The 12,140-nt window shown below is 36.1% G+C and overlaps 1 protein-coding gene across 4 annotated transcripts in view; it reads left to right on the plus strand.

The window, feature by feature from the left end:
- Positions 1–12,140, plus strand: part of DZIP3 (DAZ interacting zinc finger protein 3) — a 116,132-nt gene that overhangs the window by 95,505 nt on the left and 8,487 nt on the right. For 3 of the 4 annotated variants that reach the window (XM_031959638.1, XM_012544506.3, XM_012544508.3), the window contains 6 exons: positions 820–907; positions 2,262–2,363; positions 6,939–7,064; positions 8,036–8,175; positions 10,722–10,842; positions 11,504–11,647. In XM_031959638.1, coding sequence (XP_031815498.1) covers positions 820–907; positions 2,262–2,363; positions 6,939–7,064; positions 8,036–8,175; positions 10,722–10,842; positions 11,504–11,647 — 721 coding nt within the window. The remainder of the gene's footprint in view (positions 1–819; positions 908–2,261; positions 2,364–6,938; positions 7,065–8,035; positions 8,176–10,721; positions 10,843–11,503; positions 11,648–12,140) is intronic. The other variant, XM_012544509.3, reaches the window with a different exon arrangement.

The raw sequence follows: 12,140 nt of genomic DNA on the forward strand, positions 1-12,140 counted from the left end.
ATCTGACTAATCCCTGGGAATCTTTTGAAAGATAAGAAGAAAGCTCTCCTCAGGTGATCACAGGCACCAAGGCTGCTTTTACATCTGTAAGGGAAGTGATAGATTTGAATCACTTCCTGCTTTAATACTTGTGAGGCCTGGGCTATGCAATGGAAGTGGACTCTTACTTAACCTGTTGCTCACATCATCCATCAGTCAGTGCCTCCAATCTGCTCAGCTCATTCACTATTTGGCAAGGATTTTTCCCTCTATGACAGGCTTCTCCCACCCCACCCCCCATATCCCTTCTTCTTATTCCCCCAAACTGTACCCCACTCCATCTCTTCCATTCTACCATGTTGAAATACTGTTGGTTGGGAAAGTAACTAGGTTAATTTGTCTTAAATAAATTCTTTCTGAATTAAAAAAACAAACAAAAAGCCCTTGATTTAGCAGATTTTTTTTTTCTGATGGAAAGGCATTACATTTTAGAGTCTTAAAATGTAAAAAAACCAAAAACCCTTTCTGAGTAACTTTCTGTCTGCTTGAAAAGAGTTTTTGACTGGTTGTTTTCACTGCTGGTTTACAGTTTCTTACTCTAGGACATTTCACCTGTGAGCTCAGGATGAAGTGTTTAAAAGGGGCAATACATGAAAAGATTGGCAGTCTGTACAATGTAGTTCAGTGTCTTGCATTCTTACCTGCATATCATCATCATCAGAAGATCTTAGGTTTACTTGGTGATATTTGCACTTAAGAACTTTTAGAGAGTTTTAGGGAAACTTAAATAGTATTTGAAATGACAGCGGTTTATCATGTGTCACTTTTTTTCTGTACCAGTCATCCAGAATCGCCTCAGCTAAAAGCAGCTGTAGAAAGTTGGGATACCATTGTGACAGACGTCAGGAACAAAATTGCATTCAGCAGAGTAAGGACATTTTCAAGAAAATTATCAAACTTATACTTGATAGTCTTAAAATAAAACTTGGTTTCTTTAGAAGTAATTACTGGATATATACAAATGATATTGTATATTGTTAAATTATATTTATATTTCATTTAATGAAAAAGTGAGTTTTTTATTTTTGGACTTGGAGTTGATATGTGAAAGTAATGCTATGTCAGATTTTCGTAAATTTTCACTCTTTTCCTAACTTCTGGGAAATGATGGAGTAATGTACCATGTTTAACATCCAGTTTCTTAGAATTTAAAATATAACTCCAAAATAATAAAGTAAAAGTAAACATCTGACTTAATTTTTAGTGTGAATTAGTATGAATGGGGGTGGGAGAATAAAGTGAAAGCAAGTAATAAGTTCATCAGTTATAGAATGACATCATAAAACTCTTATTTTGTAAAAATTCAAAGAAAACTTTATCATTGAGATTAAGAGAGGGGAAAAGTTGTGGTATGGTTGATTGAAATATATTTTGGCCAGGAAATGGTAGATGCATCTCATGTAGAAATTTATCATACTTTATAGTAAAATTTTGTGATTTTGTTTGAAGAATTGACTTAGGAAGAGTTAGGAACTTGTCCAGTTTTCCCATGTTGTATTTTCTTCTACCCACCCCACCCCCAATCCATTTATGATTTGGCAACCTATTCATTCCATCCTGGGAATGGACAACATTATCATATTAACATAATGCAAAGCACCAAACAAAGCAAGATTGCCTCAATTGTTCCCCAAACTTGATATCTTTCAAGTTCACATCTATGTTACCAATAGGCAAGTGGTTTTCATTACTGTTTTGCCTTTTTCTACTGTGAACCTTTCTTGTGAGCCATGTTCTTTGTAAATCCAAATGTATTATATAATTGTAAGATATTATATGGGTTTTTCAATGTGACAGAATCAATAATCTCATGTTTTCTTTTAAGAAATCACATTTTCCCAGTTACATGAGGAATAATACAGAGTAAACAAAGACAGTGGAAAGATCACTAAGAAGTCAAAAATATGTTAGACTCTTGGAGTCATATCTAAGAATTAATGACTTATAGTATAAATATCTAGAGGTAAAGAGATTGTGAGAGCTATGGATTTGAGTGTTATATTAGTAAAGATATTTGCATTAATATTACATCTTTTTTTCTTTCACTAACAAATACATGAATTTACTTTCAGAAATCAGTTTCTTAAATAGACTGCCACACTCTATATAATATTTATAGTCTTACACCACATTAAAGGATGCAAACTAAATTGAAATGAATTTCAAATTCTCTTTGTTCAAAATAGACTATATTCTAAACTATACACTTTTTCTTTCACTAGACACAATACAATGAACAAATTGCTCTGGTGAAGAATGGTTATCCTCTGAACTGCTTGCCTCCAGTACAGATTCCTCCACCACCACCCAGTCCTGACATATTGGTAAAAAATACTGAATTTTTGAAAGTCATCTTTATCTTAATAAAACAGTAATGCTATAATATAAAATATGGAATTTCTAATCTATATGAAATGTGTACTTCAGAATTAAAGATGAACATATTGTGACTAGTAAGAATTACATTCATACACGTGCTAAAAAGTCTCTACTCTCAAAGACTGTAAGCTTATGTTACTAAATTAATCCTAATACATTAGAACATAATAGCTGTATAAGATAGCTTCATCTTTTAGAAAATCTCAAAAGATTCTGCTGCTTACTCTCTTATCTAACTTTCTACCTTTTATTGTTGGAATAATAGTCAGACTGTTGATACTAGAAAGATTAATAAATTGATTGCCTTTTGACTCCATTCACAATACCTGAGGTTTCCCAGAACATAGTTTCTTTCCCTGGTCATTCCTTGTTCTGTATGTGATGTTTCCCCATTAGAGTGTAAACTCTTTAAAGGTAGAGACCGTCTCAGTTTTGGATTTATAATCTAAGCACTCATCATAGTGACTGGAACACAGTAGGCACTTAATAAATCCTTTTTTCATTTAATCATTGATTTAACCCCATCAATTTTCCTTAGATACCTACCTTGAGATATCTAATAAGATAATAGGCCCACCTAGATTTTTTGTGTTTGTTTCTTAGTTGTCAAACACTCTCTTTTTGATGCCCTACCAATACAAGGTTGGATATTAACTTGTACTCCCCACTTTATTAATTCTAATCTATATTCCTTAATCCTGTACCACTATTACTCTAATCAACACTTACTTATCCTTTTGCCACTTACCATTGTAGTTTTACTTTCTGTTAGGGGATGATGTCAAGCTGAAGTCCTTTTTTCTTTTTAAACTTTATTTTTACTTCAATATTTTAGTTCATCATGATTCCACTGAAATGAATCATCCCTCTACCAATGCTGATTGCAGGTCCGTTAGAGCACAAAAGATGGCCTTGGAGAGCTATGTTCAAGCCGTTTCCCTATGGTCAACCTGGAAACTACCCTCTCTAGATTTAGCCAAACTATGCCCCCAGATAGCATATGTGTAGCTAGGTGTAGACTTGTCATACTTATCCTGCAAAGTCCTTGAAGGCTCATCCATGAACCTCTCTTCTGAGCAGTACCTTCACTAATGTTGAATTTAGCTCATGAGCTAGCTCTCCTGGTTACATAATTTCTTAACTGAGTCAAATGTATATGTTGCTAAAATGTTCTTAAAAGAGTGAAACTTATATTTAGAATTCACGTTCATTGACAGACTAGAAATATGGGTGCTGAAGAGAGGTATTGTGGGTCAGGTCTACTCTACCTCCAGTAGAATCCTGCAAGTTTTTTCTCTATTCTTATATAGAGGGAGACTATCTAGTACAATTAGAATAGTTTGTCTGGAAGCAGACTTCAAGACAGAGATAAACTAGAATCTGTGCTGAAATCACAGAATCTGGAGTTGATCAAGAGAGAAGCTGATGCAAGCCCTCTTTCTTGTTTAGAATTGTATAAATTTAGATCTTATATATGTACATTGTAAGCCCATCAGTGCTATTCTAGGTTTGAATATTACAGCTTTTCTGATATGACTGCTCAAACTCACAAAGAATTCTATACTTAAAGTGAGATATATCCTCAAACTACTGAGGAACCTAAGCCATGTGCCCTTAGGTGTACTGTCTTAACCTTCTTCCATGACACTGTTAATATGATCTCAGAGTCACAGAAGACAAGCAGATGCTGAACATTAGAGTAGACCAGTTGGTTACTTGTAACCCCAAAGCGTACTGCGATAATTTGATATTCCACTCTCTGGTTTTAAGATGGCCGAAGAGGAGTTACCTTCCGGTCCAACTCAATCTGATTCCAGGATATCCCTGATTTAAAATTGCTCTTAGAGTTTCTTGACATTAGCCACATGATCCCAAAATCTGAAGCCAGTGATCATTTCACAGCTGTGCAGATAAAGCTTTTACTGCAGCCACTCCAAGAAAACTTTCTAACTCTGATCAGACTGTTGCAAAACCAAACCAAACCATGGAGAATAAGGGAAAAAAAAAACAAAACAGCTGAGCAAAGTCAAGTGGAATGAGAATCCTTAACAGGCCAGTTATCTGAAAAAGGGGATACTGTGTGCTTCCGTTGAGGCTCAGGATGTTCTTGCTAATTAACAGCTGTGCTCTGTAACAAAGATCAGTGCCAGTGCTGGCATCAGAGGAAGGCAGAGTGGAAGGAGTTAGAAGATTAGGGTTCAAGGTCTGGTCCTATTACAGATTTGCTCCTTGAATCACAAAGGCAAAGCACTTAGTGCCTCTGATTATCTGTAAAGCAATGCAGATAACAGCTGTATCCACTTCACAGGACTGTTGTAAAGATCAACTGAATTAATTTAGTGGAAAATGCTTTCTAAGTGACAAAGTACTAGACAAATATAAAGAGTTATTGCTGTTGTTGCAGGGCAGTGTGGTGTGGTGCACTTTGGAACTGAAAAGACCAGAGTTTTGATTCCTGCTTCTAACTTCCATACTCATTGTCACTGTGACTGGGGCTAAGATACTTCATTTTTCTGTCTTGTAAACATTTTTTAAGATTCTGTATTATAGATGAGTAGTTGATCAGCACTGTCAGTGAATAATGCCCAGATTGCAGACTGTAATGCACCTGGAAAGTCTATAATGTATAGGGGTAGTTCTAACCCCATAATCACCTAAAGTTATCTAATCTCATTGTATTTTTTCAATACATGTTATCTGTCTAATATTTGGGGATCTTTTAACTATAACAACTTCTTAGTCATCTAATCCAACTTCATATAATGATGGAATTCCCTCTACAGCAGTTTAAAGTGAACTTTAAATTTTAAAAAATAATACTTGTTTATTTTCAAACTACATGCAGAGATAGTTTTCAACATTTGCCTTTGCAAAACCTTGTGTTCCACATTTTTTCCTTCTTTGCTCTTCCCCACAGCAAGTAATCCATTCTAGATTAAACACATACTACTCTTCTAAATGTATTTCCACATTTATTGTTCTACACAAGAAAAATCAGATCAAAAAGGAAAAAAACAAGAAAAAAGTAAACAACAAAAAGGATGAAAATACTAAGTTGTGATCCACATTCAGTTCCCATAATTCTCTTTCTGGATGCAGATGATTCTTTCCATTATAAGTTCATTGGACCTGACCCGAATTACCTCATTGTTGAAAAGAGCCAAGTCCATAAAAGTTGATCATCACATAATCTTGGTGTTGCTATGTACAATGTTCTCTTGGTTCTTATCACTTCACTTAGCGTCAGTTCGTGTAACTCTCTCCAGGCCTCTCTGAAATCATCCTGCTGATGATTTCTTATAAAACAATAATATTCTATAACATTCATATACCATAACTTCTTCAGCCATTCTCCAACTGATAGGCATCCATTCAATTTCTAGGTCCTTGCCACTACAAAAAGGGCTACTACAAACCTTTTTGCACATGTCGGTCCTTTTCCATTTTTGATGATCTCTTTGGGATTCAGACCCAGTAGAGATATTGCTGGATCAAAGGGTATACAGTTTGGTAGCCCTTTAAGCATAGTTCCAATTTGCTTTCCAGAATGGTTGGATCAATTCATGATTCTACCAACAATGGCTTAGTGTCCCAGTTTTCTCCCATCCCCTCCAACATTTATCATTATCTTTTCCTGCCATCTTAGCCAGTCTGAAAAATGTGAGGTAGAGCCTCAAAGTTGTCTTAATTTAGCAGCCACCTAGATTTAACCATCCTGAATGCCAAAGTATTTGTTTTACTTCCTTTTTTAGGCCCCTTCTTTGTTCTTTAGAGTATAGCCAGTCTCAGGGCCTCAAAAGAGTTCATTTTGTATCCTCAAAGTTTATTTAACCTCTGGGAAGAACAGTGAAATCAGTGAATATTCTTCATTTGAAGTCACTGCAGGAAGGTTTCAGAAGTGTTCTTTCCCATGCTCTCTCTGCCTTTGACACTCCCATTCCAACTTTGAAAGGTCAGCATATACTACTGGGGATAGCATGTATTTGTGACTTCTCCCTAAAATATAGGAGAGAAAAGGGTACCTTCTCATATTCTCAGCATTCAACTATGAAACCAAAGAGTTGGACCAAACTATCTCTCAAATCTCTTCCAGCTCTAAAATTCTGTGATTCTATGACTATTTAATGGAATTAAGATATACTGCCAAAGTGTCAATATTTGTACTCAGCATGGACAAATAATAATTCAATCAGGTTTTCCTTTTTACATAAAGGATGTTAGAGCTGAAGAAATCTTAGAAATTGATTAGTCTAATTCCCAACACATATACAAGCACACACCTTTTACAGATGTCTTGGTATTCTTAAACCCTTGGCACAGTGCCTACTGTTTAGTACACAGTAGGTATTTAAATTATTGAATTGAATATTTCTGCCTTTTCGTGTTACTTATGCACTTAAACACTTAGATTATATTTCTAGTATTCTTCATGTTTTGAATCTGCCAAATAGATTCAGCCCCAAATATTCTCTACATAGCCACTTTAAGCCCCTTCCCCCACACTCTCTTTCTCATTACAGATGCAGCATTTCTTGGGAAAGCATATCATGAAAGAAAATTCCTTGAGAACTATTCCCAATTCTCCTCAACTTGCTTCATCATACTCTGGAGTTGGCTCTACTAGTAGCCAGTCTAGACCACCTTTGGTAAATAAAATTATTTGTTTAAGATATAGAACATTTTCTTTTTTCTTGTAGCTGAGGGTGGGCTTTGGGGAAATCCTTGATAGTGGTTGTTATAGTGGTATTTTTAGGTCTCACATTTTGTTTCCCCTTCTTTTTTAATCTCTCAGCTATTGGGAGATGGAGGAGTAGATATAAGGGTTGCACCAGAGCATGAAACCATTTGTTATTTTCACCAATTGACCCCATACAATTCTAAAAGACAGTTGAAAAGTTCAGTCACAGAATTGCAGAGTGTGAAAGGGATCTCAGAGATCTTAAGATCTCAGAGATCAGAGATCCAGGAGTTCTTAACTTTTTCTTGTGTCATAGACCCTGTTGGTGGTCTTAGTAAACCTTCTAAGTCCCTTCTCAAAAAAATGTTTTTAAAGCTATATAGGAACTAACCTACAAATAAAAAGGAAACCAATGTATTGAAATAAAGGTAATTTTTTTTCTTTTCTAAGTTCACAGATCCTCTTAAATTTACCCATAGACCCCAAGATAAGAATCCCTGTTTTGATCCAGCCTCTCCTAGTTCTGAACAGAAATTCTTTACAAAGTACTTCCTGACAGTTCCTCCAATTGCGTCCTCTGATTGAAGCCCTCTAAAGGCTAATTATCATTTGTTTTCTGATATTAAGTTGACTTCTCATTTATTTTCTTTTCCCCAACTTAACAACTCATCTCCCATCCCCTCACCTTTGCACAGGTTTTCTTATGTCTGCCTCCATACCTTAGAGTCTTTTGCTTCCTTCAGTCCAGGTGGCATCATGTGCTCTCTTCCTCTCCATCCCCAATAGAATGTCAGATTTTAAGGGTAGGGACTATTTTTCTTTGAACTCTCAACCCTTGGCATTGAGTTTTTCCCATATGTACATATTTGAGTATTTAAACAATGTTTGTTGTGTTGAATTAGAAGATTTCTTATGAGAGTGATATTATCACACTTTCAGGTGACAGGTATGGCCCAGCCTACACAAGTGCCAGTTTTGGAAACCAGAATTTCTGACTCAGTCATTGGAAATGAGCGCATCAAAATCAGCTGGGAGAGAATTATGGATAAACTGAAAACTGCCTTTCCAGAATATAGCAGGTAGTATTGCTTTAATGATAGATACAAGTTAAATGGATTACTACTGCAGTTAGAGTTATTTTGCTGACATGTTTTAAAATGTTTATTTTATTATTACACAAATCTGGCCATTATTTTATCATATTCTCAGAAGGAAAGAAGGGGGGGAAAAGCATTTATTAAATGTCTAGTATGTGATACATACTGTGCTAAGAGCTTTACCAATATGATTTTATTTAATCATAATAGCCTTGGGAAGTAGGTTCTATTATTTTCCTGACTTTAAAACAATTAAGAAAACTTAGGCAAATGCTGGTTAAGTAACTTGCTGAGGGCACAGCTAGTAAGTGTCTGAGGCCAGATTTGAACGAAGGTCTGCATAATTCTAGGCCCAGCACTTTCCACCACACCTCCTAGCTGCTTCTATTAGAGGAAGAAGAAAAGGTTTTGCTAAGAAATTGATAGAAGAGAAGCAGCGTGGCATAGTGGGAGCAACAGTGATCTGGGTTCTGGTCCAGTTGTGTACCTACAGAGCCAGTGACTTCAGCGAGTCTCTGTTGTGAAGTTTAGGATCTTTCTTTTTTAAAAAGAGCAGGGGAATAAGTCTCCTGCCTGATGCTGGGGCTGCTGTAAGAATCTGAAAACTCTGCAACACTATAGAAATGTCAAGTAGTATCATGGACCCAATTGGAAATCTCGATTTTCTTTCATTTCCTTTCTTGCTTTTTTAAGTGTTAATCCTAAACTTCGATTCTAGATTAGCTCTGCCCATCTTGAAATGACTAGCTATGAAGTGGACATCTAGCTAATGAGAGTGGAAAGAGTGCTGGATGCAGGAGGGCTTGAGTGTACATCCTACCTCAGACACTAGGTGTGTGACCCTGAGCAAGAAACCAAACCCTTCTCAGTCTAAGTTTCTGCATCTATAAAGGAAGGAGATTGGATTTGGTGGTCTCTAAGATCCTTTATAGCTCTAAATCCTAGGACAAGATCCTGGCCCGGGTAATTACTAGCTGCATAACTCTGGAGAACTTCCCCTTTCTGGGGCTCACATATTTTGAGATGCATCAAAATATAGGGGATAGGGAATTGAACAAAGTCAGGAAGCCTTGGATTCAAATCCTACATCTATTACTTATTAGTTTTGTGAAACTGGTCAAATCCCTTAACCATAATGTACCTAATGACCAGTAAAGTTCCTTCCACCTCTAATTCTATGATCCTGTGAATCTAAACTTATCCAGTTGTTAGAATCTAGCTGTAGCAATTTCCTTGAAATGTTCTGATTGGTTGTTGTATAGACAGTGATTCTTTTTCTTCTTTTTCTTCGGTTTAAGTTTGTTACATTTTAAATGTTATTTAGGGACCTTAGTTTCTTCTTAAGGAATATGACAGAGAGCAAGAAATAATGGCATTCTCAATTGGACCTTCATCATTATGACCCATCAGTGACAGGCTCTTTAATTCCTCCACTCTAGGGCTCTGAAGTTTCCTTTACCCTTACTTTTTTACACAATTCTCGTCTTTGAGAATCTCTTCATGGGAAGTCCTGTATTTTATATACCTATAAAATATAATATACATTGTGCCATGTTTCAGGTTTAAATTAAGATCTAATAAATTCACAATAATAAAATTGATGATGAAAGTAAAGCACTGAGGCCTGGTATAAAATGCTAATTTCAGTAATAGTAAAACAAAATTTGTTTTAGTAGGATTTTAGAATTGATAGGAACCTTCAGACTAATCTAATCCAACCCCCACAGTTTGTATAGAGAAAAACGAGACTCAGAAAAGTTAAACATCTTTCCCAAGGTTATGCAGATTAATAATTGGCAGAACCAGAATTTGAACCCAAGTTTGTCAGCTACCAAATCCAGTGTTAACTGTTTTCTACAGGTGCTCTCCATGATATTTACACTGCATCTCAATACATGGAGAAAATACTTTGTCTTATCTAGTCCTGGAGGATACTGAAAAATGTGAGAGAGTAAGATCATTAAAGGAATGTTTCATACACTACTACTACTACTTTACCACCACCACTTACTACCATTACCTAACATTTATGTAGGGCTTATGTTTACTTTACAATTATGATTTCATTTGATCAGATTCCTTAGTTCTTTTTGGATGTTTCAGTATTTCTGATGAAAACTCTACTTGCAGAGGAGCTGAGGGCCTAGTAACAGCAGGATTAAGTAGGAAAATGTCAGCCCTAGGGAGAAACAAGTTGAGAAGCATAAATTTATCACATAAATAAGTGAATGGTAAATTGATTTTACACACAGTGCCCTTTTGCCATCCTTTCTATGACTTAATATTAAAGTCTCTTTGGTTGGGGAAGGCATACTTGACATATTAGCAGTCTCAGCAGTCTCAAGGGAGCCTTGAGACATTTGAGGTCTGAGTATCAAGTGATTGCACATAGATCTATGTGATCATCATTTCTTCGAACAAGGACACTGGATTTGAAGCCTGTGAGATGTTTTCATGTCTAGATTAGAGGACACATGCTTACAGGATAATAAGAATTCCTGGAGCTTGTTATATTTGATCTCTTTCAGGAAGGAGCTCACAGACCTTTTACGAAAATTAAAGGATGCCAATGGTAGATCCTTGACTGGGCTGACATTTGATGAAATAGTTCGCAGAGTTTCCCAAATGATTGAACCTAAAAGATCCCAGGTAAGAAACTCCTGACTATGACCTTTTGCATGTCTTCTAGGAATATTAACTAACTTAATCACGTCAACTTCAGAAATTTAGGAAATCAGTCATTTGTTTTAGAAATTTTGCAAGTTGGGCCAGCTAGGTGGCACAGTGGATAAAGTACCAGCCCTGAAGTCAAGAGGACCTGAGTTCAAATCTGGCCTCAAACACTTAATATGTCCTAGCTGTGTGACCCTGGGCAAGTCACTTAACCCCAATTGCCTCAGCAAAACAATAACAACAACAACAACAAAGCAGCAAGTTTAGCATTATTCTTGAGAAATCCAGGCAATTGGTCATGGTAAAAGTCAAAACAGTTCATCCTCAGTTTAATTTATGTTATTCAAAAGGAAAAATTGCTGATTTTCTTGGAAGACTTGTTTTGAATAAGATATGTAGCTGCAATTTCATTTTTTTTTTTCTCCTGCTTTCTCTACTGTCCTTTGGAACTTGTCATTAAAGATGTAAAAGGCACCCTATGCTGTGGAAAGATTTATCAGGAATCTGTGGGCCAAAATGAAAATACCTCTTTTCTTAACTTTCTATATACTGTTGTATAACTTTTTTCTACCCTAGAAGTTCTAAATGTTTTAGGGCCTTAAACACAGAATGTTTATTGTAATATTTTCATTTTCAGAACCAAGTACAAGGAGTGCAGAGTGCTGATTCTATTCTTCCTAGCCATTCTCAACCTAAATCTAGCATTGATCAACCTCCACGTTCTGCCTGGAGACCCCTCAATCCACAGATCCCTGTGGCATGGGAAGGGACCAAAAATTTGGTAACTTAGTTTAATTCCACAGATTTTAATTAAAGTACTAACTCTGCATTGGGCATTAGGAATTCAAAGATGAAACAAGACTGCTCCTAACTTCCAGGGGCTTACAGTATAAAGGCAAGGTTAAAGATAATACAGAAATAATTGTAAAAACAAAGTGAGGTGCCATAAGTTCAAAGAAGACATTCAGTTAAAGTATCATGTGAAATATGGTGTGAGAAGGATTACTTTCAGCTAGAGGAAGAAGCAAAGACTTCATCAGGGAGATAGAATCTGATTTAAACTTTGAAGGAAGGAAGGGAATTCATCATGAAGAGAGGATCTACTTAAAGCTTGGCATCCACAGAGATAGGAAGTGAGGGAGGGAAAGGAGGCTGAGAGGAGCAAAGGCTTAGGAATAAGAGCAAGTGACAGGAAGAATAAACATGACAAATCCAATTAAGTCAGAATATAGACCAATGTGAGCTAAAACTGGAAAAGTAAGATGGGATCAAAT

This window comes from Sarcophilus harrisii, chromosome 3 (genome assembly GCF_902635505.1).
Source record: "Sarcophilus harrisii chromosome 3, mSarHar1.11, whole genome shotgun sequence".
NCBI lineage: Eukaryota > Metazoa > Chordata > Mammalia > Dasyuromorphia > Dasyuridae > Sarcophilus > Sarcophilus harrisii.